The 14,332-nt window shown below is 51.6% G+C and overlaps 1 protein-coding gene across 1 annotated transcript in view; it reads right to left on the reverse strand.

Annotated features, from left to right (window-relative positions):
• LOC139766047 (leucine-rich repeats and immunoglobulin-like domains protein 3) overlaps nucleotides 1–14,332 on the reverse strand; it is a 290,521-nt gene that overhangs the window by 102,449 nt on the left and 173,740 nt on the right. The window contains exon 2 of the mRNA XM_071694188.1: nucleotides 7,211–7,282. Within this exon, the coding sequence (XP_071550289.1) occupies nucleotides 7,211–7,282 (72 nt within the window). The remainder of the gene's footprint in view (nucleotides 1–7,210; nucleotides 7,283–14,332) is intronic.

Below are 14,332 nucleotides of genomic sequence, written 5' to 3' on the forward strand. Positions count from 1 at the left end.
TCATGATCATCATCAATATTATCATGATCATCATCAATATCATGATCATCATCAATATATCATGATCATCATCAATATTATCATGATCATCATCAATATCATGATCATCATCAATATTATCATGATCATCATCATATTATCATGATCATCATCAATATTATCATGATCATCATCAATATTATCATGATCATCATCAATATTATCATGATCATCATCAATATTATCATGATCATCATCAATATTATCATGATCATCATCAATATTATCATGATCATCATCAATATCATCATGATCATCATCAATATTATCATGATCATCATCAATATTATCATGATCATCATCAATATTATCATGATCATCATCATATCATGATCATCATCAATATTATCATGATCATCATCAATATTATCATGATCATCATCAATATCATGATCATCAATATCATGATCATCATCAATATTATCATGATCATCATCAATATTATCATGATCATCATCATCATGATCATCATCAATATTATCATGATCATCATCAATATCATCATGATCATCATCAATATTATCATGATCATCATCAATATCATCATGATCATCATCAATATTATCATGATCATCATCAATATTATCATGATCATCATCAATATCATCATGATCATCATCAATATTATCATGATCATCATCAATATCATCATCATCATTCATCATGATCATCATCAATATTATCATGATCATCATCAATATTATCATGATCATCATCAATATTATCATGACATCATCAATATTATCATGATCATCATCAATATTATCATGATCATCATCAATATTATCATGATCATCATCAATATCATCATGATCATCATATATATCATGATCATCATCAATATTATCATGATCATCATCAATATCATCATCATTATCATCATCAATATCATGATCATCATCAATATCATCAATATTATCATGATCATCATCAATATTATCATGATCATCATCAATATCATCATGATCATCATCAATATTATCATGATCATCATTCAATATTATCATGATCATCATCAATATTATCATGATCATCATCAATATCATCATGATCATCATCAATATCTATCATGATCATCATCAATATTATCATCATCATCATCATCAATATTATCATGATCATCATCAATATCATCATGATCATCATCAATATCATCATGATCATCATCATCAATATCATCATGATCACCATCTTCATGATCATCAATATCATGATCATCATCATCATCAATATCATCATGATCATCATCATCAATATAATCATGATCATCATCAATATCAATATAATCATGATCATCATCAATATCAATATAATCATGATCATCACCAATATCAATATAATCATGATCATCATCAATATCAATATAATCATGATCATCATCAATATCATCATGATCATCATCAATATTATCATGATCATCAATATCATCATGATCATCATCAATATAATCATGATCATCATCAATATCAATATAATCATGATCATCATCAATATCAATATAATCATGATCATCATCAATATCAATATAATCATGATCATCATCAATATCAATATAATCATGATCATCATCAATATCAATATAATCATGATCATCACCAATATCAATATAATCATGATCATCATCAATATCAATATAATCATGATCATCATCAATATCATCATGATCATCATCATCATCAATATTATCATGATCATCAATATCATCATGATCATCATCAATATTATCATGATCATCATCAATATCATCATCAATATTATCATGATCATCATCAATATCATCATGATCATCATCATCAATATCATCATCATCATCAATATCATCATCATCATCAATATCATCATCTTCAATATCATCATGATCATCATCATCAATATCATCATGATCATCATCAATATCATCATCAATATCATGATCATCATCATCAATATAATCATGATCATCATCAATATCAATATAATCATGATCATCATCAATATCAATATAATCATGATCATCATCAATATCAATATAATCATGATCATCATCAATATCAATATAATCATGATCATCAATATCAATATCATCATCAATATCAATATAATCATGATCATCATCAATATCAATATAATCATGATCATCAATATCAATATAATCATGATCATCATCAATATTATCATGATCATCATTATCATCAATATTATCATGATCATCATTATCATCAATATCATCATGATCATCATGCTCATCATTCATCAGGTCCCCGACACCAGTATATCTTGCTGGCGTCATGATGGGGGAGGTTGACCCCTGCCACAGTGGTGGTGTAAGCAGGGGTTCCTGCCCAGGTGCAGGGAGGGCAGGGCAGGGTAGTGACCGAGTGCTACACCACCACAACACTGGTCATGTGCTCAAGGTGAAGGTCACGTGTGCTGGACGAAGACGTTATGGTTGACGAGGACGGGGCGGGGCGGGGCGGGGCCCAGCAGCTGGTCATCCCACCATGGAGGACTGGCGCCTCCTGCACCAGGGGTACGGGCAGACCCTCCACCAGAGCACTGCTGACGCAGACCATCCACAACATACTGGTCACGGTGTGGGTAGGGGAGCCTGGTGATGGGTAGGGAAGAAGGTAGGGGAGCCTGATGATGGGTAGGGAAGAGGGTAGGGGAGCCTGGTGATGGGTAGGGAAGAAGGTAGGGGAGCCTGGTTATGGGCAGGGAAGAGGGTAGGGGAGTCTGGTTATGGGTAGGGAAGAGGGTAGGGGAGCCTATTTATGGGTAGGGAAGAGGGTAGGGGAGCCTGGTTATGGGTAGGGAAGAGGGTAGGGGAGCCTGGTTATGGGTAGGGAAGAGGGTAGGGGAGCCTGGTTATGGGTAGGGAAGAGGGTAGGGGGGTCTGGTTATGGGTAGGGAAGAGGGTAGGGGAGCCTGGTTATGGGTAGGGAAGAAGGTAGGGGAGCCTGGTTATGGGCAGGGAAGAGGGTAGGGGAGTCTGGTTATGGGTAGGGAAGAGGGTAGGGGAGCCTATTTATGGGTAGGGAAGAGGGTAGGGGAGCCTGGTTATGGGTAGGGAAGAGGGTAGGGGAGCCTGGTTATGGGTAGGGAAGAGGGTAGGGGAGCCTATTTATGGGTAGGGAAGAGGGTAGGGGAGCCTGGTTATGGGTAGGGAAGAGGGTAGGGGAGCCTGGTTATGGGTAGGGAAGAGGGTAGGGGAGCCTGGTGATGGGTAGGGAAGAGGGTAGGGGAGCCTGGTTATGGGTAGGGAAGAGGGTAGGGGAGCCTGGTGATGGGTAGGGAAGAGGGTAGGGGAGCCTGGTTATGGGTAGGGAAGAGGGTAGGGGAGCCTGGTTATGGGTAGGGAAGAGGGTAGGGGAGCCTGGTTATGGGTAGGGAAGAGGGTAGGGGAGCCTGGTGATGGGTAGGGAAGAGGGTAGGGGAGCCTGGTTATGGGTAGGGAAGAGGGTAGGGGAGCCTGGTGATGGGTAGGGAAGAGGGTAGGGGAGCCTGGATATGGGTAGGGAAGAGGGTAGGGGAGCCTGGTTATGGGTAGGGAAGAGGGTAGGGGAGCCTGGTTATGGGTAGGGAAGAGGGTAGGGGAGCCTGGTTATGGGTAGGGAAGAGGGTAGGGGAGCCTGGTTATGGGTAGGGAAGAGGGTAGGGGAGTCTGGTTATGGGTAGGGAGGAGGGTAGGGGAGCCTGGTTATGGGTAGGGAGGAGGGTAGGGGAGCCTGGTTATGGGTAGGGACGGGTAGGAGAGCCTCAGGGTAGAGGATGGGGTGGGTGGTGGGTGGGTTACAGTGATGGTGGCAGACAGCAGGGCGCCCCCAGCATCACACAACACGACCCAGCCATACACACAGCCGCTATACTGGCCCACCTGACCCTTCCATCTGTATCATAGGAACACACAAACATATGTGTGTCTCGCTCCTACATCGCACCACATGGATGTCACTCACCCGTTCAGCCAGTCAACGTAGAGCCGCACACCAGGGCAGCCTCACTCTGTTTGTCTCGTGAAACAAAATAAGATAACAAACTCACACACACACACACACACACACAAACACACACACACACACACACATCCGCTGCTTACGTCATGCGCAAAAACACACCAGCCATCATGACCCACACTCCTCGTGGTATACACTTACTATCATGCCATACACCGTCCCCATCCCCCCGGCGCTACACCCACATATCCTCCAGGCTCTAACTACATACACTCACATATCCCCCAAGCTCTACATACATACACCAACATATCCTCCAGGCTCTACCTACATACACCCACATATCCTCCACGCTCTACCTACATACACCCATATATCCTCCGGTTCTACCTACATGCACCCACATATCCTCCAGCTCTACCTACATGCACCCACATATCCTCCGGCTCTACCTACATACACCAATATATCCTCCAGGCTCTACCTACATGCATCCACATATCCTCCACTCTACCTACACACACCCATATATCCTCCAGGCTCTACCTACATACACCCACATATCCTCCAGGCGCTACCTACATACACCCTCATATCGTTTAGTTCTATCTACATACACCCACATATCCTCCAGGCGCTACCTACATACACCCACATATCCTCCAGCTCTACCTAAACACACCCATATATCCTCCAGGCTCTACCTACATACACCCACATATCCTCCAGGCGCTACCTACATACACCCACATATCCTCCAGCTCTACCTATATACACCCACATATCCTTCAGCTCTACCTACATACACCCACATATCCTCCAGGCGCTACCTACATACACCCACATATCCTCCAGCTCTACCTACATACACCCACATATCCTCCAGCTCTACCTACATACACCCACATATCCTCCAGGCTCTACCTACATACACCCACATATCCTCCAGCTCTACCTACATACACCCACATATCCTCCAGGCTCTACCTACATACACCCACATATCCTCCAGGCTCTACCTACATACACCCACATATCCTCCAGGCTCTACCTACATACACCCACATATCCTCCGGCTCTACCTACATACACCCACATATCCTCCAGGCTCTACCTACATACACCCACATATCCTCCAGCTCTACCTACATACACCCACATATCCTCCAGCTCTACCTACATACACCCACATATCCTCCAGCTCTACCTACATACACCCACATATCCTCCAGCTCTACCTACATACACCCACATATCCTCCAGGCTCTACCTACATACACCCACATATCCTCCAGGCTCTACCTACATACACCCACATATCCTCCAGGCTCTACCTACATACACCCACATATCCTCCAGCTCTACCTACATACACCCACATATCCTCCGGCTCCACCTACATACACCCACATATCCTCAAGGCTCTACCTACATACACTCACATATCTTCCAGCTCTACCTACATACACCTACATATCCTCCAGGCTCTACCTACATACACCCACATATCCTCCAGGCTCCACCTACATATCCTCCAGCTCTACCTACATACACCCACATATCCTCCAGGCGCTACCTACATACACCCACATATCCTCCAGGCTCTACCTACATACACCCACATATCCTCCAGGCTCTACCTACATACACCCACATATCCTTTAGCTCTAACTACATAAACCCTCATATCCTTTAGCTCTACTTACATACAACCACATATCCCCCGGCTCAACCTACATATCTCCCCCCCTCCCCCCGGCCGTAACACCAGGGTCTGCCAACATAACATCCACCCAACCTGTGGACCAGGCAGGCACAACACATTATACCATAACGACTGTAAGGCATACCACACACACACACACACACATACACACACACACCTGCAGGCATCAAGCCTCCACCTCTCCTCTCTCCACTCCATGTTGACTGAAGACTTGACTCCCTCCACCTGAACTCCACCACCTCCCAGCCTGACCTGTGGCTGCCCCGCCAGGTCCTGCTGCCTGCCACACACACACACCAGGTGCAGGATCTGCCTCCACCCCACACACCACCACACCTCCAGCCATCACCTGCACCCATCACCTACACCCATCACCTGCACCCATCACCTACACCCCTCACACCACCACACCTCCAGCCATCACCTGCACCCATCACCTCCAGCCATCACCTACACCAACCACCTCCAGCCATCACCTAAACCCACCACCTCTAGCCATCACCTGCACCCATCACCTCCAGCGGGTTGGGAGGAACCTATATACCCCAGCTTCGCCGCCCACCACCACCTCTTGCCACCACAGATCCCTCGTCCCCAAGTTGCAGTTGGGCACTACACCCGCCTCGTTTGCAACCAAACCTGTGTACCCAGCTACAATAACAACCCCATCCCATCCACTGTGGCCTCACTACACCCGCCTTTATTACAACCAAACCTGTGTACCCAGCTACAATAACAACCCCATCTCATCCACTGTGGCCTCACATACACCCACAGTATCAAATACACCTACACCCATACATCATTACTACACCATCATCTAGGTGCCCACTCTCACAGTGGGACACGACTCCTGGCAACACGACAGTGTCCCATCAATACAACCAACAAGAAATAAACAAAAAAGGCACAGTTATTACAGAAGGACCAGTTAATTACACCGTTAACTGCATCATCAACATGTGTAAGGTACACAATATTGATGCCACCTGGTGTTACACATGTTACACGTACACTCAGCCATCACCCACCCACCCAACACAGCGTGGACACACACACGCATTACTGGAGCCCCGAGAACACAGGTGGTGGTCATCATTTACATAAACCCAAGCCAGACTCAGTCTTGGTGAAGCTTGACCTGGTAAATGACGGACAGCTTCAAGATGAAATAACTCTCTCTCTCTCTCTCTCTCTCTCTCTCTCTCTCTCTCTCTCTCTCTCTCTCTCTCTCTCTCTCTCTCTCTCTCCCGTCTACAGTATAAAGGCACACCACTAACTACCCTTACTTACCAATGAACTCAAATGTGGAGCCTTGAGTCGCGATGCAAAAGCACTCCCACCAATTACCATTCCACCCACGGTGAAGCCTCGACTCGCCATGCGAAGCGCTATCTACACTTACCAGTGAACTCACGGTGAAGCCTCGACTCGGTATCGGAGGCAGTGACCCTACTCATAATAGTGTGGAGGGAGAGAGGGGTGACTCAGGGAGAGAAGCAATACTCACAAACTGTTGAGGTTAGGCAGGTTGTTGAACACGTCGGCAGACAGGCCGAGGCCCTTGTTCTTGCTCAGGTCCCTGTGGAGGCAGACAAACAACCATTACTGACGTGAACCACAACAGTAACATGTGAATCTTTCATGACACCATCATCACGTGAGAAGAGGGAGTGGGGACAACACATGTGGTGCTCTGGTGATATGGCCAGTGATAAGGCAGACCCTTGGCCTCCAGGTAATGTATGGCCGCTACAGGACGGGGCCCCTGACACAGGACGGGGCCCCTGACACAGGACGGGCCCCTGACACAGGACGGGCCCCTGACACAAGACGGGCCCTGACACAAGACGGGCCCTGACACAGGTCGGGCCCTGACACAAGACGGGCCCTGACACAGGTCGGGCCCTGACACAAGACGGGCCCTGACACAGGTCGGGCCCTGACACAAGACGGGCCCCTGACACAGGACGGGGCCCCTGACACAGGTCGGGCCCCTGACACAGGACGGGCCCCTGACACAGGACGGGCCCCTGACACAGGACGGGCCTCTGACACAGGACGGGCCCCTGACACAGGACGGGGCCCCTGACACAGGACGGGGCCCCTGACACAGGACGGGCCCTCAGTGGTGTTCCTGGATCATGTTGGTCCCTGGTGGCCACTATGTCCATACCCTTGTGGTTACCAGACTCCCTCCCCACATACTTGTTCCCCCACACCCACCCCCACACCCACCAACTGAACTGTAGCTTCTTCTCAGCCCATCTCACCACCAGGGCCCGGGGTGGGCCACACCACAAGTCAGCGTGGCCCACCTCAGCACCAGCGGCTGGGGTGGGCCACGCCACAGTCAGCGTGGCCCCTGACCCTTGCCAGCATGACACAACAATATTCCGGGCAGGTCCCAGCAGACGGGTTGCGAGATGGGTGGGTGATAGCGACCCACCTCACGAGTGAGGGAGGGGTAGTGGTGGGCGCCTGACCCACCACCATCTTCTCATGATGTGTTCCCTCACACCGCTTTGTTACCGGTATACAGACGAGGCAATGGTATGATGACCTTACGACGTGTCATCTTAATCAAGGTAAACTCGCTCATGACAACCTGATCCTTCCTCACTACTACCTCATGACGAACGCAGGAACACACACACACACACACACACACACACACACACACACACACACACACACACACACACACACACACAAGCACAAAGTGCCAACCGAGAAGGTGGTGAGGAGAGCAACATGGATGGAACAGAATCAAGGGAGGTAGACTTACTGGGAAAAGGCTGGGAGGCCTTAAATTCATGCCCACCTTGCAAGAGAGAAGAGTACGGGGTGACTTGATCACAACCATTCTTAAAGTGTTTTCAAACTGATCGTTGACGTACACAGTGAACAGTTCTCTTCGAGAGATGTAGGTAGAGAACAACCAAAGGAGAACACTACAACATGAAACGAAGCACGAAACTTGACCAAGGCATGACAGGCAACCACCACACTCCACAACACTGCCACACTCCCTCGTAACTACACACAACACTGCCACACTCCCTCGTAACTACACACGACACTGCCACACTCCCTCGTAACTACACACAACACTGCCACACTCCCTCGTAACTACACACAACACTGCCACACTCCCTCGTAACTACACACGACACTGCCACACTCCCTCGTAACTACACACGACACTGCCACACTCCCTCGTAACTACACACAACACTGCCACACTCCCTCGTAACTACACACGACACTGCCACACTCCCTCGTAACTACACACGACACTGCCACACTCCCTCGTAACTACACACAACACTGCCACACTCCCTCGTAACTACACACGACACTGCCACACTCCCTCGGAACTACACACAACACTGCCACACTCCCTCGTAACTACACACGACACTGCCACACTCCCTTGTAACTACACACGACACTGCCACACTCCCTCGTAACTACACACGACACTGCCACACTCCCTCGGAACTACACACAACACTGCCACACTCCCTCGTAACTACACACGACACTGCCACACTCCCTCGTAACAACACACAACACTGCCACACTCCCTCGTAACTACACACAACACTGCCACACTCCCTCGTAACTACACACAACACTGCCACACTCCCTCGTAACTACACACGACATTGCCACACTCCCTCGTAACTACACACGACACTGCCACACTCCCTCGTAACTACACACGACACTGCCACACTCCCTCGTAACTACACACGACACTGCCACACTCCCTCGTAACTACACACGACACTGCCACACTCCCTCGTAACTACGACACGACACTGCCACACTCCCTCGTAACAACACACGACACTGCCACACTCCCTCGTAACTACACACGACACTGCCACACTCCCTCGTAACTACACACGGCACTGCCACACTCCCTCGTAACTACACACGACACTGCCACACTCCCTCGTAACTACACACGACACTGCCACACTCCCTCGTAACTACACACGACACTGCCACACTCCCTCGTAACTACGTAGACACGACACTGCCACACTCCCTCGTAACTACACACGACACTGCCACACTCCCTCGTACTACACACGACACTGCCACACTCCCTCGTAACTACACACGACACACTAACTTATGTATGGTGCACTGGGGTGGATGTATGGTGTAACTAGTTCATTAATGCTAGCAGATCACGGAGGCTCATGGACACGCTGGAAAGAGCGGGGAAAACTGTGCAAGGAAAACGGCGTCGGAGGTGGCGGGTCTGGCCGATGACGGAGGCGTGAAAACATTGCCACCATTGTGAAGGAAAACACAGGATCTTAAGATGGCAGACGAAGTGACCAGGTGAGGGGCCAGTGATCAGAGCTGGGCTGGGGACAGTATGTACACGACATACGTCCATGTACGTCTTCAGTCAATGCATGAATCAACACAAGTAATCAAGACTCGGTAATTATGAAAGGAGAACGCAAACTGTACGGGGAATTCTCCTCCTCCTCCCACCAGGCAGGAGGCAGTCAGCGAGCCTCCCTCCTCCTACCCACAGTGACTGTGGGGCGGGCATGCCCACCGTCATGGGGTCTTGCTACCCACCGTCAGCCAGGCCACCTTCCTTGTGGGCTCAGGCCCACGTATGCAACACATTACGACATCAGTGTGTACGTCACACGAGGTACTCATTACCCAACGACACGATGTAACGACCCATGAGTACGACGGTATGGCCCTTGAGCACGACGGTACGACCCTTGAGTACGACGGTACGACCCTTGAACACGACACGACGACCCTTGAGCACGACGGTACGACCCTTGAGCACGACGGTACGACCCTTGAGCACGACGGTACGACTCGAGCACGACGGTACGACCCTTGAGCACGACGGTGCGATCCTTGAGCACGACGGTGCGACTCTTGGGTATGACGACCTTTGACCTTCCTCACTCTAGAGGGTCAGGTGAAAAGCCAAGGGTCGTAGCGTCGTACTCAAGAGGTGACGTCTCCTGACCTGGTCGGGCTGGGGTCTGGGCACCACACCAACACCTGACCATCACCATCCACCACCACCACCTGTGGTGATGATGACCACACACACACACACACACACACACACACACACACACACACACACTACACACACACACTGTAGCAGTGTGCGGCCACTGTGGCCCAGGTGGGGACACTAGAGCTCTGGGCCGGGGTCCAGTTGGTGAGTACGTGGATGGAGCGAACGTGTGGCCCTGCGGGACCCCAGTCCACCACCAGCTTGAATAATTCATGGCGGAAGGCTACCATAATTAGCGGCGTGTTTGGTGCTGCGCTTAAACCTGGGTCATTTGTTTATCAGGTTGTGTGAAACCTGGCTCGGCAGGAGAGGAGTCTTAATTAGCTTTAATTACCATGATGCTGGCGAGCCGTGAGCAGATCCCGGGGCCCGTTAGTGGCTACATTCGTGGATGTCGGGTACGTGTGGCCCTTGTTGCTCCCGGCAGCCGTACTCCAGCAGACACCTTCGCTAACACCGTGAGCAGGCACGCACGACGCTGAGAACCCTGGCCACAGCGGTGCGACCCTTCCACCACCAAGGTACGACACCTGGCTCTGAGGGGGTCTCATGAAGGGGGTCAGGCCATCATACGTTGCTGGAGGGTCGTAGGGTGGTGCGCTGTGGTGGCTGCCCTCGACCAGCACGGATAACCTAACCACGTCAGCCATGTACGACCCGCCGACGTCTCAACACCAGCAGGAAACGTCCAAAATAATACCCTCAAGACTCGTCACGATAACGATTTTTTGTACATGGAATTCCTGTTTCCCCACCTGGCTGCTCTGCTGTGTTCCCCGGGCCACGTACGTACACCTCGCTAATTACACACACACACACACACACACACACACACACACACAGGCTGGCCTAACCATACATCGGTCCAGGGCAGACACCTACTGCAGCAGGAGCAGCAGAAGGTGGGAGGCAGGTGTTGTGTGAGAACAAGAAGGAGGCGGGGCGGTGTGGTGTGGTGTGGGGGGAAACACAGGCTAGCCAGAATGACGGACATTCCGACACAGTGAGTGTACCACCACCACCACCACTGCTGCTGACCTGGACACATCCACCACTGCTGCTGCTGCTGCTGCTGCCGCTGACCTGGTCACAGCCGCTGCTGCTGTTGCTGACCTGGACACATCCACCACTGCTGCTGCTGCTACTGACTTGGACACAGCCGCTGCTGCTGACCTGGACACAGCCGCTGCTGCTGCTGACCTGGACACAGCCGCTGCTGCTGCTGACCTGGTCACAGCCGCTGCTGCTGCTGCTGCTGACCTGGACACAGCCACCACTGCTGCTGCTGCTGACCTGGACACATCCACCACTGCTGCTGCTGCTGACCTGGACACATCCACCACTGCTGCTGCTGCTGACCTGGACACATCCACCACTGCTGCTGCTGCTGACCTGGACACATCCACCACTGCTGCTGCTGCTGACCTGGACACATCCACCACTGCTGCTGCTGCTGACCTGGACACATCCACCACTGCTGCTGCTGCTGCTGACCTGGACACATCCACCACTGCTGCTGCTGCTGACCTGGACACATCCACCACTGCTGCTGCTGCTGACCTGGACACATCCACCACTGCTGCTGCTGCTGACCTGGACACATCCACCACTGCTGCTGCTGCTGACCTGGACACATCCACCACTGCTGCTGCTGCTGACCTGGACACATCCACCACTGCTGCTGCTGCTGACCTGGACACATCCACCACTGCTGCTGCTGCTGACCTGGACACATCCACCACTGCTGCTGCTGCTGACCTGGACACATCCACCACTGCTGCTGCTGCTGACCTGGACACATCCACCACTGCTGCTGCTGCTGACCTGGACACATCCACCACTGCTGCTGCTGCTGACCTGGACACAGCCGCTGCTGCTGACCTGGTCACAGCCGCTGCTGCTGACCTGGACACATCCACCACTGCTGCTGCTGCTGACCTGGACACATCCACCACTGCTGCTGCTGCTGACCTGGTCACAGCCGCTGCTGCTGACCTGGACACATCCACCACTGCTGCTGCTGCTGACCTGGACACAGCCGCTGCTGCTGACCTGGACACATCCACCACTGCTGCTGCTGCTGACCTGGACACATCCACCACTGCTGCTGCTGCTGACCTGGACACATCCACCACTGCTGCTGCTGCTGCTGACCTGGACACAGCCGCTGCTGCTGCTGCTGCTGACCTGGACACAGCCGCTGCTGCTGACCTGGTCACAGCCGCTGCTGCTGTTGCTGACCTGGACACATCCACCACTGCTGCTGCTGCTGACCTGGACACAGCCGCTGCTGCTGCTGACCTGGACACATCCACCACTGCTGCTGCTGCTGCTGCTGCTGACCTGGACACAGCCGCTGCTGCTGTTGCTGACCTGGACACATCCACCACTGCTGCTGCTGCTGACCTGGACACAGCCGCTGCTGCTGACCTGGTCACAGCCGCTGCTGCTGTTGCTGACCTGGACACATCCACCACTGCTGCTGCTGCTGACCTGGTCACAGCCGCTGCTGCTGCTGCTGCTGCTGCTGCTGACCTGGACACATCCACCACTGCTGCTGCTGCTGCTGACCTGGACACATCCACCACTGCTGCTGCTGCTGCTGCTGACCTGGACACATCCACCACTGCTGCTGCTGCTGCTGCTGCTGCTGACCTGGACACATCCACCACTGCTGCTGCTGCTGCTGCTGCTGACCTGGACACATCCACCACTGCTGCTGCTGCTGCTGCTGCTGCTGACCTGGACACATCCACCACTGCTGCTGCTGCTGACCTGGTCACAGCCGCTGCTGCTGACCTGGACACATCCACCACTGCTGCTGCTGCTGCTGCTGACCTGGTCACAGCCGCTGCTGCTGACCTGGACACATCCACCACTGCTGCTGCTGCTGACCTGGTCACAGCCGCTGCTGCTGCTGACCTGGACACATCCACCACTGCTGCTGCTGCTGACCTGGACACATCCACCACTGCTGCTGCTGCTGACCTGGACACATCCACCACTGCTGCTGCTGCTGCTGCCGCTGACCTGGTCACAGCCGCTGCTGCTGCTGCTGCCGCTGACCTGGTCACAGCCGCTGCTGCTGACCTGGTCACAGCCGCTGCTGCTGACCTGGTCACAGCCGCTGCTGCTGACCTGGTCACAGCCGCTGCTGCTGACCTGGTCACAGCCGCTGCTGCTGACCTGGACACAGCCGCTGCTGCTGACCTGGACACATCCACCACTGCTGCTGCTGCTGACCTGGACACATCCACCACTGCTGCTGCTGCTGCTGCCGCTGACCTGGTCACAGCCGCTGCTGCTGACCTGGACACATCCACCACTGCTGCTGCTGCTGACCTGGTCACAGCCGCTGCTGCTGACCTGGTCACAGCCGCTGCTGCTGCTGACCTGGACACATCCACCACTGCTGCTGCTGCTGACCTGGACACATCCACCACTGCTGCTGCTGCTGACCTGGACACATCCACCACTGCTGCTGCTGCTGACCTGGACACATCCACCACTGCTGCTGCTGCTGCTGACCTGGACACATCCACCACTGCT

Source organism: Panulirus ornatus, chromosome 56 (assembly GCF_036320965.1).
Source record: "Panulirus ornatus isolate Po-2019 chromosome 56, ASM3632096v1, whole genome shotgun sequence".
NCBI classification, from domain to species: Eukaryota; Metazoa; Arthropoda; class Malacostraca; order Decapoda; family Palinuridae; genus Panulirus; species Panulirus ornatus.